At 39.8% G+C, this 22367-nt stretch overlaps 1 protein-coding gene across 2 annotated transcripts in view; it reads right to left on the bottom strand.

Annotated features, from left to right (window-relative positions):
* The window catches only part of lonp1 (lon peptidase 1, mitochondrial), a 42944-nt gene that overhangs the window by 7987 nt on the left and 12590 nt on the right, over nucleotides 1-22367 (bottom strand). For both annotated transcript variants that reach the window (XM_078555774.1, XM_078555776.1), the window contains exons 7-15: nucleotides 21512-21595; nucleotides 20785-21005; nucleotides 11841-11979; nucleotides 10628-10806; nucleotides 7542-7629; nucleotides 7172-7294; nucleotides 4982-5098; nucleotides 4249-4389; nucleotides 1654-1819 (exon numbers count right to left, since the gene is read on the bottom strand). In XM_078555774.1, coding sequence (XP_078411900.1) covers nucleotides 1654-1819; nucleotides 4249-4389; nucleotides 4982-5098; nucleotides 7172-7294; nucleotides 7542-7629; nucleotides 10628-10806; nucleotides 11841-11979; nucleotides 20785-21005; nucleotides 21512-21595 — 1258 coding nt within the window. The remainder of the gene's footprint in view (nucleotides 1-1653; nucleotides 1820-4248; nucleotides 4390-4981; nucleotides 5099-7171; nucleotides 7295-7541; nucleotides 7630-10627; nucleotides 10807-11840; nucleotides 11980-20784; nucleotides 21006-21511; nucleotides 21596-22367) is intronic.

Raw genomic sequence — 22367 nt, 5'->3', positions numbered from 1 at the left:
AATGGCTGCTTGTTCATTCAAAGAGGAATAGAAAACAGGATACCACTGCAAAGTATTAGATAGCGGCAGGAAATGCCTACATACAATTGAACTTAAAATGTGTAAACTTGCTGAGTAAGCAAGTCAACCAGAATTTGAGCTGGTGGGGCCAACTTTGATTGTTCTTAATTGAGAATAAAGAAGAGGATTGTGAATAGTCAGATAGAGGTAAGGGCCAAAAGGACACCTTAGCTTGCATGGTTGGACGTAATGCTGGCAGGAGCTTAACACTTATCTAGCTAAAGCAGCTGAACAAGAAGTAGTACACAACGCACACTACTCTCTCCAATAAAATAACAGGTGATATACGATATGTTTGGAACTGTAATGAAGTTGATTTCTGCACTGTGTCAATGAATGATTTGCTGCAACCAATTTATAACAACTTCAAATCCCTTTAATTCTAACACAGTGAAGCGTTCCCAAGCTGTTAAAAAAAATTGTTCAGCTACCTAGCAAGGATTTGAATATATAAAATAGAAAGGCAATTTTCAAATTCCACATGGCCTTAGTGAGAGCAAGTATTGTCAGTTTGATCTTTTATTTCAAGAGGGTAATGTTTTATTGAAGAGGATTCAGTGGATGGTTGCAAGTCTAATACCAGTGCTTGAGAACCAAGCTACAAACAGCACCTTTTGTACCAGAGAACTTGTCTTTCGAAGAGAAAAAGGATGATTTGATATAAATTTTGAAGATTGCAAAATAGTTTGATAAGATGGGGATAGATCATAGATGAGGAAACAAAAAATAAATAATACGTTCAGAGATATTTATTTAGCAAAAGGCTGACTGACACATGGAACAACTGATAGTGCAGGAGGGGAACTAGATTTCAAAATTTATTTCAAATATTAAATAGACAAGTTCCCATATCTGAAGGGATTCTGAATTGTTTTTATAAACAACAAGGCCATCTCTGAGGAAGAGTTGATTGAAGCAAGACAGAAGTAACAGGCTTCTCTCTGAACAACAACAGCAACTTTCATCTATAGAGAACTTTAATGTAGTAAAATGTCCCACAATGTTTTACGGGAGCATAATCAGACAAGAAATTTACAATAAGCCAAAGGAGAAGAATTAGGTGATCAAAAGCTTGGTCAGAGAGGTAGCATCAAAAAGGAGGAGGGAGGAGCAGTGGGTTTAGGGAAGGAATTTCAGAGCCTTGGGCCTAGGCAACTGAAGACACGACATCCAAGGAAGTGGCTGCGGAAATGGGGATGCACAGGAGAAACAAGAGTTCTCAGAGGGTTGTACTACAATAGAAGGTTACAGAGGTAGGAATGGGTGAGGCCACAGAGGGATCTTAACGTGATGGTGAGAATTTTAAAATATAAATGTCTATGAACTAGAAGCCAATGCAGGTCAGCAAAAACAAGGATGATGGATAAATGAGACTCAGTGTGAGTTAGGGAAGGACAGCAAAGGGTTAGGCAGTCTAAAGTTTATGGAGGGTGAAAAATGGGAGGCCATCTAGGAGAGCATTGGAATAGTCAAGTCTAGAGGTAGCAAACACAGATAAGGGTTTCTCTGCAGCACACAGGCTGAGGAGGGGACAGGGTGGAAATGTACTATTGCATTGCTCTGACTCAATCAATTCAAAGCTCATCCACTTACCCATCGCTGTCCAGGCTAAACCCATTACAACTCCTGGAGGAGTGACATCATACATCCTGTCCACCGTGAAAATAGGTTTTCCAACAAAATCCTGGAGGTTCTCGGGGGTTGCCACTACTGTGTCAGCCTCCTTGTGTACAATTTTATAAGCAGCCTTGCGAAGCACCTACAGAAGAGAAATTGACACTTGCGACTGTAGAAATTCAACCAACTGGAAAAACATGCACAAAACATAAAACTGAGATTGAAATGAAAGCCCAGCTACATGATGCATCCGGGCTTTAAAAGCAGCATAGAAGAATGTAATGTGAAGTAACCAGCTTACCAGAACAATCTGCAGCTCTCCAGTCACAAATATGCTACTCTCTGAATATGGGGACAGGGATAAAATAAACACTTTCAAACAACAGTGACTGTAAGAAAATGTCAAAGCTGAGCTGGCTCTCATTCAGTGCCTACATGTGCATGCAAACATATACACTCATTCTTTCCAATAGGAGTCATTTGATTTGCAAAAAAAAAAGCATCCCACTGTCTACCTCACCATTAAAACGCATTGAATGGTGTGAAATTGCAGTATTTGTGCAGTAGATACAAACTAAACATGTCATAATCTTGATATTTCAAGTTTAAGGACTCTTAACATGGCAGATGTTGATTACTACAAAGCAATGTCTCTAGTATTGAAAGTAAACCATTTAAAAATGTGACTTCTCATTTCTTCAGGTATTAATTGCTGGAGAATTTTAAAAGGTAGTTATTTTTTCAAAAAGTTTCTCTTTTCTCTCTCAATCCAATCAGTCTTTCCCTTTATTTCTCTTTCTATGCCTGATTTGATATTGAATTCACCCATTCTAATTTACACTCCCCTCAGTCCTTGCACTGTTAATTTTACAATCCTTCAGTCTGATTGAGATACAGTCGCTTGCCTTGTTCACCTAGGTCCCAGATGACCTGTTTCCCCTGTTATGATTTTATAAGCTCCCAAATTCAGTCACTTGCTTCGCAATTTAACAATGTGCAAGCCCAAGTCTAACTAACGGTAGACACTGTTAGATCCCCTGCTACAGCAAAATCTGGACCATGAGAGTTTCAATATAGCTTTTAAACAATTCCCAAGGTAGAAACTCCCTCTCTATATATATTTAATAAAGTGTGACAGAAAAAGGAAAGAAAACAGAACGGACACCAAACCTTGTACCATTACATATCCAGTCCTACACCCTGTGCTAAAAAATTAGGCCGCAGAGATTTTACATCATAATTTTTTTCAAAGAAGTTAGGTTCGTAGTCTGATGCATGGTACAGTATGCTTTTTTTTATTCATTCACAGGATGTGGCCATTGGTGGCAAGGCTAGCATTTATTACCAATCCCTAATTGCCCTTAAGAAGGCGATAGTGAGCTGCCTTCTTGAACCACTGTGCAGTCAGGAGTTCCTTCAGTGACGATTAATGTATTTCCAAATCAGGATGGTGTGTAACTTAGGGGGGAACTTGCAAGTGGTTGTGTTCCCATGTGCCTGTTGCTATTGTGCTTCCAGGGGGTAGAGGTCACAGCTTTAGGAGGTTCTGTCAATTATGTCTTGGTGAGTTCCTGCTGTGCTTCTTGCAGGTGGTACACACTGCAGTCTCAGTGTGCTGGTGGTGGAGGGAGTGAAGGTGATGTCAATTAAGAAGGCTGTCTTATCCTGGATGATGTTGAGTTTCTTAAGTGTTATTGCTTCTGTGCTCATCCAAGCAAGTGGACTGCATTCCATCACACTCCTAGTCAGATGGTGAGTCACTGATCGCAGGATACACAGGCTCTGACTTGCTCTTGTAACTACAGTGTTTGAATGGCTGGTCTAGTGAAGAATCTGGCCAATGGTGACCCCTTGGATGTTGATGGTGAGGAATTCAAATGATGGTTATACCTCTGAATGTCAAGGGAAGAGGTTAGACTCTCCCCTATTGGAGAGAGCCATTACCAAGCACTTGTGTAGCACAGATGTTACTTGCTACTTATCAGTCCAGGACTGAATGTATGTGGGCATGGACTGCTTCATTACCTCAAGAATTGTAGATGGAACTGAACAATTATCAGTGAACAACCCTTCTTTGGACCTTACTATGGAGGGAAGTTGATTGATGAAGCAGCTAAAGATGGTTGGACCAGCAAACTGCTCTGAAGAACTCCTGCAGTGATTGGTTTTCAACAACCATAAACATTTTCATTTGTGCTAGGAATGATTCCAGCTAGTGGAGAGTTTTCCCCTAATTTCCACTGACTTCAATTTTACAATGCTCAATGATGCCACATTGTCAAATGCTGCCTTGATAGGATCAAAGGCAATCACTCTCACCTCCCTTCGAGTATTCAGCTCTTTTGTCCATGCTTAGATCAAGGCTGTAATGAGATCAGGAGCCAAGTCATTCTGACAGAACTCAAACAGAGGATCAGCGAGCAGTTTATTGGAGATATGTGCAGTCGAGGAAGATATCAGTTTAGAGACAGGCTACTTTGTTGGACATCAATGCTGAATATACTATTGTCTGTACACCGAGGAGCCTTTTCCTGGTTAGAACATTTACATCAGTAACCACAGTGCACTCACCTTCTCCACCTGTTTTTGCAGATTGCGAACCCCACTTTCTCTGCAGTACTGTTTAATCAGAACAGTAAGTGCTTCAGATGTGATCTGCGCACTCTCTTTGTTCAGACCGCAGGCGTTCATTGCTTGGGGAACCAGATAACGCTGCAATAAATTGAGAATCCAAGTTTACAACCCAAGAGAAAAAGGAAATTCATTTGTAAAGAGCTATTTTTAAAAGTGCTATTTTTTTGTAGGCAAACACAGCAGCCAATCTGTGCATAGCAAGATCCCAAAAGCAGCAAATGAGATGAATGACAAATTTATCTGTTTTTGAGAGCATTTGTTAAATGGTAAACGTTGTCCAGGGCATGGCAGAACTCCCCTGATTTTTATGAATAGTGCCATGGGATATTTCATATCTATTTGAACAAACAGACTTGGTTTAATTGATTTAGTGTCTCAACCAAAAGATGGCATCTGCAACAACATGGTACTGCAGTGCGTTGAAGTGCCAGAAGCAGGACTTGAACTCCATGACGTACTTATTCAACACTGGAACATAATTAATGGGAAGTTTTGCAAACAGACTAAATTCTTTGCTTGCATCTAAGTTACTGAGGCGCCTGTATTTTTGTGGCTTCTCACATCCACAATTCAAAGTCCATTTCAGAATTATAGAAAATTTCATGTTCAAAAAGATCTGGCAGTACAATCTTTTCTTCAGATCTATTATGCTTGTTTCTAGATGATGTACCTCAGCAATCGCAAGCTTCTCCTGTGCTACATAGCCAGAAATGTTAATCATCTCCATTCGATCTCGTAAAGGTTCTGGAATTGTTTCAGTCACATTAGCAGTGCAGATAAAAAGTACCTATCAAAGTAAGAGACACAGGATTAGAGCAGATCATTCAACAACATAGCCTTTTTCTCCCTGCTCATCAAAAGTCCTGATTCTCACTGGACATGGTTTCACAGATTGCAGCTGCTCTGAGACAGGGGTATTTTTACCTGCAACACTAGGCCATACGTAACCCGTGATGTGGTAATCTGGCCCATGAAACCCACAAAACAGTCTTCTTTATGCCAATATTTCTTTGATGAATGCTCCTGTTTGAATTTGATGGCCCAGGAGGTTCAGAAAGAGCTGTTTTATCGTGGTTTCCAATGAGAATACATACTACACTTTTGCCGCCACAAACATATTAGCATATACACCCAGCCCTACGGTATCTCACACTTGCTTGTACATCCATGTTCATTTCAAGACCAAACAAACAGTTGGAAGAACTACCTGAACATGAAGAGCATTACAGGTGACCCCAAACTCGTCCTTCTCTAATATCCACGCAGGCATTTCGAGAAGAGATCACTGTAGGCTAATAACAAGTGGGAATCTCAGCTTATTTTACCATCCTTAGGGTGGTAAGGCTATTTATAGCATTTCTACCATTAACTGGCTAAGATCAGTTAAGTCAAGACAGACCAGGGCTTAAAATATTGTATGGTTCAGAAAGTTTAACTCTAAGTCATTAGATAATTCCATGTAACAGTAGTTAAACCAACATACTACTATACTTTACAATGCACTTAAATACAGGATTTGCATTGGACAAAATTTTTACATCCTTTTATGGGATACAGATGTCGCTGTAAAGGCCAGCATTTGTTGCCCATCCCCAATTCCCCTTGAGTGGTATGCTAGGCTATTTCAAAGGCCATTTCAACCACATTGCTGTGATTTCTTTCTCTGAACCAGACTTTTTTTTAAATCAATGATATTTTCATGGTCATGAGCTTTCAATTATAGATATCTTATTAATTGAACTTAAATTCCACCAACTGCTGTGATGGGATTTGAACCTATGTCGCCAGAGCATCAGCTGGGCCTCTGGATTACTAGTCCAGTGACATTACTACTATGCCATGGTCTCCCAATTGCATGTACAACATAGAACTTCTATTCTTGAGATTTCATAGCAGTGAAAATAAAACAGTAGCGAGACAATACAACTCATTGTCCCGCTGCTTACTACACATTTAACTGACACCACAAGAACAAGCATTGATTACGAAACAGATCAACAAATGTCATCTCTTAAACATAATAGTATTCAATATACAAACAGATATTTTATGGATAGTTCCCAGGTATATTTTTTTAATGGTTACTTGTAAAATCACATCTGGAAGTCCCAGATTTAATCTTCAGTCAGGGCTGTTTTAACCCTAATTTGCTGTAGAGGTGGTAAAATTGGCCACATTTTTTTTTGATACTGATCACAAGTCCAGCTGGGTGGTGCATGAGAGAACAGGATTGTGTTTGGCGGTGATATCCTCTACGGTTGCAATATCTTCTATGCACAGCAGCCAACAATCATTGTCCAGACTCAGAATATTCACTAGAGCAAGGTAATCGAAAGCTGCTAAACCATATGGAATTATATTTGAGGGGGATTAACAATCAAAAAAAATTCTTACAGTATAAAACTGATAATTCTATTCACTTCTTGTACTACAAATGTTTGTTTAATTCAAATTATGGGCTAATTCAATATAAATAACAGCACAAAGTGGGAATTTAGTGCTTAAAAAATGGTTACTTTGAATAAAGTGATTTTAAATTAAGCAAAATAATGTAATACTGTATGTTGGATTATCATTTCTGAACTGGAAAAAATAATTTTGGCTCCTAAAATGTTAGCCAGGATTTTGAGATCTCAGTATCTAATAAAGCATGACTGAAAAAAGAAAGCTGAAGAAATGTTTTACATATAATTTATTAGTAAATTCCGAAACAGAACTGGTTATTGTGTTGAGACAGGTAGCACTTTAACTGAAAGTTAGAATCCATGACACAAGAAAATGTAACTGTTGCTGCAGTAATCTTGCAGGAGGCCCTAGAAAGCAGAACAAAGGCCAAGACAAGAGGGAACCCAAAACATACCTTTGATAAATCAACTGGCACATCAAGGTAATGGTCCAAAAAGTTAAAATTCTGTTCGGGATCAAGAAGCTCCAGCAATGCTGAAGATGGATCGCCCTGATAACCACGACCAATTTTATCAATCTAGAACAGGCAAAAGCAATTGTACAGGATCAGACATGTGAAAACTCTGTGCAAGCTATGTAACCAACAATGGACCAGGTCATTAAAAATTCCATATATACAGATCAGCACAAATCAATTAAATGCAGTGTAAAATAAAATTTGAAGCTATGTGAAACAGCAATCATGAGCTAAAGTTGTGAACTTTTGATCACCACTAGTTTACAAGCCTTCTGGTACTAATTACAATTATTTTAAAGAATTTTACCTCATCAATAAGAACTAATGGATTTTCAGTCTTGGTTTTCTTCAGGCACTGAATGACTTTTCCAGGCATAGCTCCAACATACGTCCTCCTATGAAAAAATGAATACAACTTGCAGCTTACTACTACTGTCAACACTTCTTAAGAATTTACCATGAATATGCACTCTTTAGCTGACAGCACAAATGGATGAAGATTGAAAATAATACATCAATAAGGAGGGTGATATGAGTTGTCTGCAACAAGACATAGATAGGCTAGCAGAATGGGCAAACAAATGGTAGATGGAATTTAATGCAGAGAAGTATGTTGTGATGTGTTTTGGCAGAAGGGTTGTGGAGAGGCCATATGGACTTAATGGCACAATTCTAAAGAGTGTGTAGGAACAGAGGGACCTGTGGGTGCAAGAGCATCGATCTTTGAAGGTGGCAGGACATATTGAGAGAATGGTTAGCAAAGTATATGGGATCTTGGGCTCCATAAATAGAGGCATTGAGTGCATAGCAGGGAAGTTATGTTGAACCTATATAAAGATCTAGTTAGGCCCCAACTACAATATTGCATCCAGTTCTGGTCACCATTCTTGGTACAAGGACAAGAGAAGCACAGATTTAAGATTTTGGGCAAGAGATACAGAGGGAGTGCGAGGAAGAATTTTTTTATACAGCAAGTGGTAATAACCTGGGAATCAGTGCCTACAAAGTTGGTGAATGCAGAAATAATCAATGATTTCAAAAGGAAATTGAATCTCCATTTGAAGGAAATAAACTTGCAGGGCTACGGAACTGAGGAGGGGAGTGGGACTGACTATTGCTTCACGGCAAGCTGGCATAGACTATGAGCCGGATGGCCTCTTGCAATGCTGTAAATTACTCTATGACTCTAAAAAAGGTTACGTCAACATAAACAATAATGGTAGTTACAATATAGATAGCTGCAAGAGGCAGGTCACTGCATTGCACACTGTAATGCACTGTGGGACAGAGGACTTTGTTATTCATGTTTGATAAATCACATTAATTAGGGATTTAAGAATCCAAAATCTTCCCAACTGAAACCACAATAGGTTTGTGTTAGATTCTGGACCCAGTATGAAGCAGGATCATAATCCTGAATTTGGCAGCACGTACCCAGACATAAACCCACTTGTATGCACTAGACATAACATTGGGTTCCTACCTTTTTCATTTTATTCTGTAAATTGTACTTTAATATAGCAGCATGATCATGCAGCCGAAACTTAGCTCACTATTCTTTCTGTGAGACTAAGTTAGTGGTCGTTCTTCTATTTGTTTGCAAGTATCTGTGCACTGGAGTGATGGGTGCTGACGAATGGAAGAGTTAATGTACTGATGAGATGAGCTTCAATGAGAGAATTAGGGTATTACAGATGAGCTTCAATAGGCCAGATGGTCTTTGACTATCTCTGATTTTTCTTATATTCTTTATGATGCTAATCTTAGCAACAGGTTCATCTCAGAATCCACACAATTAATCTGTTAACCTACTAAACCTGTAAAGACTGTATTTAGAGCTGTTGCTATAGATAAATCGTAAATTAGAACAGCTAGATCTGTTAACAAATAGTCAATACCCCACTTAATTCAACCAAAAAAGAGTTCCAGTCTATTTTCTGCACATTGATACCAAATATTTAATGTTATGTTGATGTCGGCAAACTGGTACACTTAATTTGACAACTGTTTTTTAAAGTTCTTGTCAGTATTAAAAGCTTTTCAATACCATCCAACAGGCTCTTATCTTCATTTTGTTATGAAGTAAATCTTCTGAAACATGGTGAAGTAGAAACACTAAGAGTGACAATACACATGCATTCCTCTTAGGTTGTAATGTTATCATCTGTCTACAACTCTGGGAGGTCCAGCAACAGTAGTTAACCTATCCTTAAATGTAAACATTCAACTGTTAATCCTCCTTCCTTCTATAGTTAACAACACAAAGTAAAACAAAACATTTGATGGTGAAGTGTACAGAACAGGCTTAATTGATATCCAGTGTAGGTGATTAATCTATACAAGAATAGCTTTCAGTTTCAGGTTCTTGCAAGCCCTTTGAAGTCTTGTTAAAAACTTCGCTCCTTTATACGCCATATTTTGCCTACATCAAAAAGGTATTTACCACCTCATGACGTACGCTCCTGTATCTTTGAAAAATCTTTTCACGTAAATAGTTGCGGTTATTTACTTCAAAGCTACTTATTCTCAAGCAAATGATATCCACCTCAGCAGCACTGGAAGATCAAGTTTAGGCGCTTTTAACCAAACAAGCTACTTTATGGCAGTATTAAGTTTTCTCAGATTCCTTACCATCTCAACTTCCCAGCATTTTATTCATTTTATATGCTGTACACATTCATTATCTGTGGCATTGCTCAATGATGAAAGTGTACAAAAAAAGCTTTTCTGGAACATTTTGCCCTAAATGAGAAGGCTGAAAGTGGGAATATGTACAGACACAAAAGAAATTCAATAATTTAGTACTTCTCAGCATACAGCACTATTTACATAGACTCCATTCTTCTGTTAGTCCCTTTACAACATCATAATGGTGATTATTGTAATATATCATTAGTGTCACCAAGTCCCTACTGGAGCATGGTTGACAGCAATCAAGTAGCATCACGTGCAGAAATTCTGTAGTACTCTGTTCAGTATACAATGAGTAAAACAATTCTGAATAAGTATTTTAGATATAATGAGCACATGCGAAACAGCAACCAGTTGCACTATTGCAATCAGTACACAACCATTAGGTGAGATGGGAGGAACAAGAAATGAACCAGGATTCCATTTTCTGATCACTGGCAAATGTAAGTGAGAATGATTAAATGCGGCTGGTAGAAAATTGACAGAAGAGATGATCACAAAATCCGTATATTTTTGGCTAAATGATTACAGGACTAATTTGTACTTAAAAAAAACATCAAATAGAATTACATTTATTTCAATATTAGTTCAATACCTGTACAGGACGTGTCATTCGCAAGCTATAACTACAGTTACCATCAGCTGCAAATGCTCACAGTACAGTAATGACATGGTTTAAATGCAATCAGATGATTACAATACCTGTGACCCTTGATTTCTGCTACATCAGTCATTCCTCCAACACTGAACCTGAAATACTCTCGGTTTAATGCTCTTGCTATAGATCGAGCAATGCTGGTCTTGCCAACTCCAGGTGGACCGTAGAAGCATAGAATCTTCCCTTGGGTTGTACCACGCAGTTGGCTAACTGCAATAAATTCCTGGAAACACAGAAGAGATGTACATTACAAATCCAGGCTTACAGATTTACCCCACCTAACAGGAGCTCCATGCGTTATTACAATGAAAACTTTTTAAAAAGGTAATTAAAAGGCGCCTTTATATACCAAGACATCAAATACAAAATTCAGAAAGAACTTCTTTACCCAAAGAGTGGAGAGATTCTGACCAATCATAGGGACAGGGATACAATTAAGGGGAAGCTAGATAAGCAGGAGGGAGGAGAGAATAGTGAGTTATACAGATAAGAGTTTGGCCAGGAAGGATGGAAGTAGGCTCCTGTGGAGCATAAAAACAGGCATAAACTGATTGAGCCAAATGACCTGTTCCTGTGTTGTATATCCTAAGGAAGTTTAGCATCAATGTGAACTGCAGTATAAATCTGACATCAAGGTCCAGACCTGTCTCAGGACAGAAGCAGTGAGATCCTCTGGAGAAGACACTCACACATCATTTCAGGTTTGGTACTACACAGTTCCAATGACTTCACAATTCCAGCATGGTGTCCTCTGAATTTAAGGAGCAAAGCAGAGGCATCTTTTAAACCCATTTGGAGTTAAATTAAGTGCTTAAATAATTATCTAAATGCACTTTAATGTAGGTAGAATAGCTCTGAGCACACAGGCAGACTTTCTCCTCAGTGGAACAGCAGTTTAAAGCAAGCAGCGAGAACAGGGTGGTGCCTGGCGGAACCCACACTGCAGCAGAAGATGTAATCTGCTGTCTCAGGGGTTAAGTGCAACATGAAGGGTAGGACACGTTCAGAAAACCCTGAGTTTAAGCCCAATCTCAGCCAAGTCAGTCTCAACCAGGGTCTGTAATAAGCCTCAGTAACTCCCAAAGAGAAAAAAAATCCTGGGGAAACTTATCCAATTCTCCCTCTCCAGGGAAGTATGTTGTATCTAGTGCATACTGTTCCTAGGTGAAATCAGCATGCAGGACAAATTGTATGCTCTCAGGGCACGGATCATTAACCATTGAATATGTATAGTAATGACGATTGGTCAGCTCATACCAGGATGCGTTTTTTGACCTCCTCCATGCCATAATGATCCTCCTCCAGCACCGCGTTGGCTCGTTTCAGATCCATGTTTTCTTCACTGCATTTTCCCCAGGGCATTGTCGTCAGCCAGTCCAAGTAATTCCGAGTCACACTAAAGCAGGTGAAGCGAAAACAAAAGTCACCAAGAGCAAAAGGAAACTAGAATCAAGCAACACAATGGGCAGAATCTTCCAGGCCTGCCAGCAGCGGAAAGCTTAGTGGGTGTGGGTGGGGGGAGACTTAATTTGGCATGAGGCCAAAAATCAGTTTCCCAACATGGGATGAACTCTAGCAATTATGTTTTCAGGACTTTAGCGGGTGGGTTTAAAGAGCAATGTCAGAAACCCTTTTCCATGCAGTAACATGTCATGCATGCTCATTAAAAGGCCACTTTGCTGGAATCAAGTTCCCCCTCCAACCTAAGTTCCCCACCAGCAAGAAATCAGAATGTTCACATTCACAACTGCACATAAGTGACGTGCATCTGGCGAGGTGGACTTCTTCCATTATTAATGGTGAGTTGCCACTACATTGTGCTCTTTGGGGAACACCTGTAAATGCCAGCCTACGCTTGAGACTGGGTAGTGGCAGTTGCATGGAAGATGACCAAGGGAGGGAGGAAGGGTTAGCGGGGAAGGGTGGAAGCGGTGGCTAGGCAAAGGTGGAAGGGATAGCGGAGGCTATCAGGTTGCCCTTTAAATATGGCACCAAGATCTTCAACCCCATGAGGTAACAGCGACTTCCTGCCTGCCCCTGCCATAAGAATGAGTAAGCATATGTAATAAGCTGAACAGCGCAAGATCGTGTGGGGTCAGTCAGCCTGCCCCTCAGTGGAAATGACTCCCTCTTCTGCGCCTGAACTGGAAGATTCTGTCCATTTAGTTACTTCACATACAGAATTGGTTATAAATCAAAATCAAAAGTTTAACAATCTAAGAATTAATTTGAAAGCACTGAGCGGATCTCATGTTAAGTTGGATGTTGCACTGTTTTATAATTATTGAAACCTTTTACAGTGTATCACACCATCTATTAATCTGCCAAGAGGGTGTTTGGATTACCCTGTTCCTTTAAGGCCTGAACGTCTAACTGCTGTAAATGAGAAGCGCAGAATCCATTATGCTTAAATTATAAACAGACTTGCAAGTACTTGCAAATTCCAGGTCAACTTTCCCACCTATGTTCCTCAGCAGAAAAACTGCAAATGCTGGCAACCTGCAATATAAAACTGAAAATGCTGAAAATACAGGGGGCATTTTAAGAGTCAACCACATTGCAGTGCGTCTGGAGTCACATGTAGGCCAGGCCAGGTAAGGACAGCAGATTTCCTTCCCTAAAGGACATTAGTGAACCAGATGGGTTTTTACAACAATCAGCAATGGTTTCATGGTCATCATCAGACTTTTAATTCAGATTTTTTTTATTGAATTCAAATTCCACCATCTGCCATGGTGGGATTCAAACCCCAGTCCCCAAAGCATTACCCTGGGTCTCTGGATTACCAGTCCAGTGACAATACCACTACACCACCACCTCCCCCTACTCTGGACTAGAGATGAGAGGCAGGATATAAGGAGTGAGTGAGAGAGAACAAAAAGAAAAATCAAGGAGTGATGTTAGAAGACAGCAAGTAGGTGACTGGTTGGTGAGTATAACAACATTATTTCTGTCTCTCTAAGCCAGGGCAGTTGTTTAAATTAAGAAATGGGGAATTACATCTATTACTTTGTTAGATAAACAAATAGATAAACTAATTAATATATAAATATTCATTTAATTAAATTCATTCAGGCCATCATTAGACAAATAGATAATAAAAAAAAGTAGAGATGGCAGGGCAGGCTATGTGCCTGGACTATAGAATGTGGGAATTTGCGGACAGCAAGACCACCCCAGATTACCACACCTCAGCCTTCAGTCACTCAGGCTCAGAGTCATTGAGCTAGAGTGCGAGTTAGAGACACTCCGAAACAAAAGGGATTTCTGGATAGTTTTATCTAGGACACTAGAGAAAAACACAGGTTCAGGAAAAGGAGGATATGACTATTAAGAAGCAGGATAGTGAAGACAGAAAGAGAGATTGAGGAGAAGGTCCCAGAGGCACTAGCCCTGTCCAACAGGTGTGATGTACTGGCTACCAGGGAGGACAAGGAGAAAAGATATGCAGGGGACAATGCAGACTAAGGTACCCTGGCTCAGAAGGCTGTCCAAGGATTGGGGTGGGGGGTGGTAAGAGAGCAGAATGGGCTAGATATGTGGAAGTGATAGGGGATTCTATAATTAAGGGAATAGACAGCATCCTCTGCAGCCACAAACAAGGATCCCATAGGGTGTGTTGCTTGCATGGTGCCAGAGTAAACATGGTGGCTGGAGAGCAATTTGGAGGGGGAAGAGGGATAATCCAGTTGTCTTGGTCCAAATCAGAACAAACAATATAGGTGGGAGCATGAAGGAGGTCCTTTTGATGGAATATCAGGAATTAGGAGCTTAATTAAAAAGTGGCACCTCAAGGATAATAATCTGAGTTACTGTCTGACCCACATGCAAATTGGCATAGTAACAAACAGTCAGAACAGGAGAATTAGCAAGTGGCTAAGGAGCTGCTGTGGGAAAGAGGGGTTCCTCAAAATTGGACAGGAAGGAGCTGTATTGAGGCAACAGAAAAGGCCTGAACCTGGGTGGGACATGCCCTAATGGAAAGCGTAAATAGGGAGGAAGCAATGGCATTGAACTAGTAAGAAGAGGGCAAGAGGGAGGAATGTACAGGAAATTAAATCAGCCTAAATACAAATGAAACAGGAAAGGAGAGAATACTTGGATGGCCAGGGGATAAATAGAATTTTGGAACAAGAATGTAAAAAAATGAGTAAAAACAAATTAGGAAGAACTGCTTTTAAAAATGAGTTAAACTCTGTACAGTAATGCACAGTGTCTGTTAAAACAGGGGAACTGGAGTCAATAATATTGTGAGGAATCAAAGCTAGTAGGGATTATTGAGACATGGCTACAGAAAAATCAGGGTTGGAATACAAAGTATTTAGGAAAGATAGATAAGGAGAAAGGGGAGATGGAGTAGTTATATTTATTAGGGGAGACAATGGCAGCAGAAAAAGTGACGTTGCTACCAGCAAAACAGAAATAGAATTCTTACGGAGAGAGATAAAGTTAAAGGATGAGCCACACTTCTAGGGAGAGTCTACAGGTCACAACTAGTGGAAAGGAGGTGGGGAAAGAAATATACAAACAACTTAAGGAAATGAGTAAAAAACATAGAATAATCATTGGCAATTTCAACAACCGATATCAATTTTCCAGGAGACGTAGGTAAAAGAGATAAGGGAATGTTGTTCTGACAACGTGTACAGGACTCCTTTCCAAATCAAAACGTAGAAGCCCATTAAGGGAGGATTCAGTAATGGATTTAGTAACAGTGAATGAGCCAGAGCAGATAAGAGAAATGGGGGAACATCTAGGAAAAGTAGTTGTTTGGTAGTTCAGAACTTGAGTATTGCTGAAAAAAGACATGTCGAAGCTTTTCATCTTGCACTCATCAGGACACTTCGCAAGACTATCAATCAATGTAAGGGGAAAACAACAATTTATATTGTATGAGAAGAGAGTGCTAATTGGTTGATCAATGGACTCTGATTGGTAGAGGCGCTGCCATGGAGAATGCACCAGTGACGGTGACTGACAGTTAACTGCCAAGCATTTTTTAAAAAACTTAAATCAGGCATCTTGACCCTGATTTGTCAAGGCACTGCCCCGAGGAATGAATCAGCAAATGGCTGTCATTTATTTTGTTTAGTTGAAACAGGCATAATGTATGTACATGTAGTGCAAATAATCCAAATAAGAATTACGCTCACAACCAATTTAAGATCGTCAGTCAGGCTCACAGTGTGGCGCATTTGTATGTACTGGAAGCTACAAATATTAATACACAGGGCCCTGTTCTTTGCAGCTAGAAAGAACATGTACGCACTCTCTTCTCATATAGTTTAAATTGTTGTTTTCCCCCTATATTGGGTATTCTTGTGAAGTGTCCTGATGAGTGCAAGTCGAAAAGCTTCGACATGTCTCCTTTTTCAGCAATAATCTAGGAAAGGGTGACTACAATATTATACGCTTTAAGATAATAACTGAGAAAGACTAGTATGACAAAGAGCAGAATAATTGACTAGAGAAAAGCCAAATTTAAGGGACTAACAATATAACTTAGGAAAATAAAATGAACAACACTGGCAAACAATGATGTAGAACTACAATGGGAAACATTTAAAACTGTGTTCAAAGTCCAGGAAAATTATTTGCCGCTAAAAAAAAAACAAGAGTGAGCTAAACACCATGTTACCATGGATGAATAAAGAATAAAGAAAATAGTTGAGGGTACGGAAAGAGACACACTAAGTACCTACACAGCAGGGGAGGGTTTGGCAAGGGAGAATACGAAGAGAATGGAAGTCAAAAATATAGAAAGGCAAAGACAAACTATAAAATTAAATTATCAAGGGACATAAAACAAAATAGTAAAATATTTTACAGGCACATAAACACGAGGGAAAACTGGATGGGAATATCCCCCTTCTTGAATATAGGCAAAATATTAGCTAGCTGCCAGTTTTCTGGAGCTACATCTTTCTCTATTGAATTAATAAAAATGTAATGCCTCTACTAACTTCTAGATTATTTTAAAATGTATGGATGCAATCCATCCAGAGAAGGGGCAGGATATTTAGTTCGGCGGGTGCCCGCAATCAGTGGGCCTGGGAGCAGACCCCCCGACTGCGATCAGTCCCCGACCGCAATTTCATGCTGGCTGGCCAATTAACAGCCAGCCAGCGTGAAAGGTGCGCTGAAAGGATCAGCGCTGCCAGGGTGGGGTGGGAGAAAGGCAAACACTGAAGTCAGCGCGGGCGCGGGGGAGCACTCAAAGAAAGCTCCCTGAAGGCAGAAAGCTGCCTCAGGGAGCTGAAGAATTTAAATGCCAAGAATAAAGATTGTAAAAACCAGGAAAAAATGCCCATGTATCAGAATCCGTCACCGGAACATATACCAGATGAAAATCCTGTGCAAACGTTTTTATTGTTTTTTAAATTAATATTGGAAACCTCATCCTGCCTTTGGGTGAGATTTCCTCAAAAAGGCAAAGGCCACCTGGCCACCGACCGGATTGTTGGACAGGCAACGAAAAATTACGTTTGATTAATACGTTAATGGCCTTAATAGGCCTCTTAATTGTTGGTGGGCACGCTGCCGTTTCTTGTGCACGTCTGCTGACCGAAACATCGCATGAGTGCACCATGACATTGGGGCGCCCACCTGATGTCATCATGTGCTATTTCACGCTTGAGCGTGTCAGGCGGGCGTGCGCCCACATGCCAAGCAAAAAATTCTGCCCAAGAGGTTTTATCCTCTAAGTTTGATAAGTTTATTTAACTTTTCACCTATTTTTATTTTAATGCAGTTAGAGTAAGAGACATAAAGCATGTCCAGAAAACTAAAGACCTCTCAGCTCAACATCAGTGGTAGGAAAAATAATGGAATCCCTACTAAAAAATGAGAAAAGATCATCTAGTAAGGGAAAGTACTGCCTGACCAACCTTGTTGAGTTTGTTTCAACGGTGAGTAGACAAGGGAATGCAGAAGTAATTTATCTAGATTTTCAAAAGGCCTTTGATAGGGCACTACACAATAGACTAATGCATAAGGTCAGAAAATCCAGAGTCAGTGGACAAGTAGCAGAATGGATAGTTAGCTGGCTTTAAAACAGAAAGCAGAGATTAGGGGTAAAGGGTTGTTGTTCAGAAGGTGGGCACTGGCATTCCACAAGGGTCAGTGCTCAGGCCACTGTTGTTCACAATTTATATTGACGATTTAGACTTTGGAATCAAAAGCACAATTTCAAAATTTGCAGACACCACCAAATTTGGGGTGGGGGGGGGAGGTTAATCAATACTAAGGATTACAGGTTACAACAACAAATTGCAAGAAGCTATCAATGAATTTGCAGAATGGGCATGTAATTGGCGAATGAATTTCAACATAGATAAATGTAAGGCAGTACATTTTGGCAAAAAAATTAGGAGGTTGTGTATTTCTTAGAAAATAAGAATCTAAATGGGGTAGAGGAATTGAGGGATTTGGGGGTACAAATATACAAATCACAAAGTAGTGACACAAGTTAACAAGGCCATTAAAAAAAAGTAACCAAGCACTAAAATTTATTTCTAGAGGGACAGTGTTGAAAGGAATTAGAGGTTATACTAAAGTTGCACCAAACTTGTTAGGCCACATTTATTCTTATTTTGTATATATATATATATATATATATATATAGAGAGGCACTGGAGAAGATGTAAAAAAGATTTACAAGGGTAATATCAGAAATGCAGGAATATCTGGAAAAGATAAACAGGCTAGGCCTCTTTTTTTCTCTTTAAAAAAGACTAGGGATGACCTAAGACAGGTCTTTAAAATTGTGAAAGGGTTTTGATAGGGTAGATACAGAAGGAATGTTTCCACTTGTGGGGAAGGGCAAACTAGATGCAATCAATATAAGTCAATCACCAAGAAATCAAGTGGGGTAATTCAGAAGAAATTTCTTTACCCAGAGTGTGGTGAGAATGTAGAACTCGTGACTACAGGGAGTGGTTGAAGCCAATAGAATAGATGCTTTTGAAGGGAATCTCGATAATCATATGAGGGAGAAGGGAATAGAGGGTTATACTGATAAGAATTAAAGGAAGACAGACAAGAGGAGACACAAGTGGAGCTCCAAAGCCTGCATATTCAGCTTGGGCTGGATGGCCTGTTTCTGTGCTGTATATCCTAAGTAACATTTCAGGTGCATAGCCCATCATACAAACTCATCTAAAAAGTTTAGTAGATTCATAAATTTTGAAAAGAACTTATTGCTCCTCTGCAGGTTTTAAGTTATCATCAGATTCTTTGGGTTCAGTGCCATCAAGTCTCTTATAAGTGGGTCCCATATACCCTACAATCAGCTTACCCTGTACTGCCCAATATCTGGACATACTACAAGCATGACCAAAGGATGAAATGGATAAAATTATGACATCAAATGCACTTCTCCACCACCATCTTTTGACAGATTGACTGTTCGCCACTTTAGTGACATGAGGCCAGACACCAATTGGTAAACTGTGTCTTTTAACATACCATAATTGAACAAACATAAGATTTACAGTAAACCTAGCCTTACTGAAACTTAATTCATTTTTTATTTGTTTATGGGATGTGGGCGTCACTGGCAAGGCCAGCATTTATTACCCATCCCTAACTGCCCCGGGAAGGTGGTATTGAACCGCCTTAAACAACTGCAATCCTGTGGTGTAGTTATATCCACAGTTCTATTAGGGAGAGTGTTCCAGTGTTTTGACCTAACAACAATGAAGAAACTACAATATACTTCCATGTAAGGATTGTGTGCGACTTGGAAGAGAACTTGCAGCTGGTGTTCTCCACATGTCTGTAGCCCTTGTCTTTCTGGAGACAGAGGTAGAGCAGGTTTGGAAGAACCTGTCAAAGGAACCTTGGCAAAATGCTGCAGTACATTTTATAGATGGCACACACTGCTGATACTGGTGGTGGAGAGAATGCTTAAGATGGTGGATATGGTGTTAATCAAGCAAGCATGGATGGTATTCAGATGCTTGAATGTTGTTGGATCAGCAATCATTCAAGCAAATGGAGAGTATTCCATTATGCCCCTGACTTGGGCCTTATAGATCGCTGACAGGCTTTGGAGAGTCAGGAGATGAGTCACACACTTCAGATTTCACAGTCTCTGACTTGCTCTTGGGCACAGAATTTATGTAGCTGGTCCAGTCAAGTATCTTGTCAAAGGTAACCCCCACGATGTTAATGGTGGAGCATTCTGTGGTGGTAATACAGTTGAACATCAAGGGGAGTTGGTCATTATCTGGTACATCTGTGGCACAAATGTTACTTATGGCTTATCAGCCGAGGCTCGAATGTTGTCCAGGTCTGGATTGCTTCAGTATCTGAGGAATTGTGAATGATACTGAACACTGCAATCATCAGTGAACATCTCAATTTCTGACCTTATAATGGAGGGAAGGTCAATGATGAAACAACTGAAGATGGTTGGGCCAAGACACTTCCTTGAGGAACTCCTGAAGTGATGTCTTGGGGATGAGATGATTGGCCCAACTGGCCTCTGCAATTGTTAGATGAATAGATCATCCTGACTTTGAGTCTGGATAATTTATTGGAAGGTATAAATGCCCACTATTGACCCTAGTTGAAGTTGTATGCAAGAAGTCTCATTTTACAAATTGGTTCATCTGATTTTAATATATGTCTCCTCAGCCCCCAGCTTTCAGTGTAACTTTAAGGGCTATATTTATAATAAAAACTGTACTATTAAGTTAAATTAAACCAAGATGCTTCCATGGGAAAAATAGACCTAAATCCCAAATCATGACACACTTTCATGAATCATACTAAATTAATGTAACTGTATCATCTTAATTCCTGCAATGTTACTTTAAAACATTAATGATCTTTTCACTGCACTCATCATGTACATTATTTTAAAAGTGCTTTTCATACCATCTTGCCCGCCAGCTTCAAAGTTTTCCCTCATGCATGGGGGCTTTTGGGAACACTCCCAATGTTTCAAACCATTGTGACTTTTCCTATTGATTTAACTGGTCACCTGCCCTTTTTCTTTTCTAACCCAGCAGCACTTCAATCCCTCAACACCCATAACCCACTTCCCTCACGAGCAGACATTTTTAAACTTCAAGCTACAAAATTTTCATGTCTACAAGTAACATAGAGCTCAAGAAACTCTGTTTCCCTCCTAAAAACACCGTAAGGTATTTGATCCTGGAAAAGCTGTTATGTAAAATTACACAAGTATTCTCACTTGAACTCAGAGGAATGATTATCAAGTAAGTTGAGTTTGTTCAGCTCTTCATCAATAACTTCCATGACATGCTTTGGAACAACCAGTTCCTTCAGCCTCTCCCGAAACTTCTCCTCAATGGCATCTTTATCTTCCTTTTCCAGCCCCAGCTCTTTCTTAATAATCTTCAACTGCTCCTGCAGCAAGTATTTACGATGGGTCTGCTTGATTTTCTCTTCTACCTAAAAATTATGAACACACGCATTGAGCTTCACACAAGGTTCAGCTTCGTAATTCACCAATACAATAACAGTAAATATTAAGGGGGTGCTTTTAGTCAGGGATTTGCATTTGTGTTTTTAAATGAAAATTCAATTTAAAATATTACAAAGTTTTGTTGAAGAATCGCATCAGAAGTCCTGGCAGACATGTGTAAATACTCTGCTGTGTCGCACCAGGAAGGTCACATGCATCATCTCCAGTCTGGGATGAATTAGTTAATTTAAGCCATAGTAGGTGCTACATTTGGCTTTAAGTTCTCTAGTTAGGAACAACAGAAAAAACATGCACATATGAGTACAAGTGAAACCAGGATACCCTCAGTGATCAGATAATTCTCTACATTCACACGAAAGTAAGGGCCGCCTACGCAAGGATCAGCCCTAACAGTAAACTGGTAAAGGCAGCATCTTCAGATTAGAAAACTGGGGAACAAAGCAATAAAAGCACAAATAAAATGTCCAGTTACCTCTCGCCCAAGACGTTGCTGCAGTTTGCTCAATTCAAATTCTTTTTTCAACAGAGAGAGTGCCTTGTAGAGTCGATTTGGAATCTAAACAACAAAAAAAAGAGATAACGCACCAGACTAGGTTATCCATTTGCAAGGTTTAATGGGAATAAAACATGAAACTCTGCAACACGCCTCCAATAAAATTGTCAGGTCTATATTTGCAAATTATTTAATTATTCCACAATTTGCCTTTAAACATTGCTTTACTAGTAGAGTGGGCAAGCAAAGGAAAAGAGACAAAAGGGAATTTTTTAAAATGGGAAATGAATCATGGTAAGAGTGTCAAGACAATGACTGAAAACTCGCTTCAGAAAATGTATTTTGATGAAGAGAGAAATGGAGGGGAGCAGAGATTTAGGAGGAAAGTCCAGAAAGTAGAGTCAAGGCGGCTAAGACATAGACTCAGCCATCCATTAATGTTAGGGTGAAGATGGAGGGGGAAGAAGTGGATGACTGAAGGGTGCAGAGTGGACAAGGTGGAGAGGATTGAAAAGATAGGCGATGCAAGAACGTGGAGGGGTTTGAAGATGGGGACATGGGATGGAGTGGGGAATTGAGGAGAAGGAAGAAAGAGAGTCAATGAAAGGTGAGTGATAGGTAACCAGGACAGTTGAGCTGAGTTTTGAATAAATTGAAAGTTTATAAAAAGTAGAGGATAAGAAGCCTGCAAGGAAGGCTGTCAAATTTTAGAATTGTCCCAAGATGAGGGATCATCATTATGTGGATAGAGTAGAGAAGCTTGGGTTGTTCTCCTTTGAGCAGTGAAGGAGATTTGATAGAGGCGTTTAAAATCATGAAGGGTTCAGATAAGAGT

This window comes from Cetorhinus maximus, chromosome 13 (assembly GCF_964194155.1).
Source record: "Cetorhinus maximus chromosome 13, sCetMax3.hap1.1, whole genome shotgun sequence".
Classification (NCBI taxonomy): Eukaryota; Metazoa; Chordata; class Chondrichthyes; order Lamniformes; family Cetorhinidae; genus Cetorhinus; species Cetorhinus maximus.
This window is presented reverse-complemented; position numbering and strand designations above follow the sequence as displayed.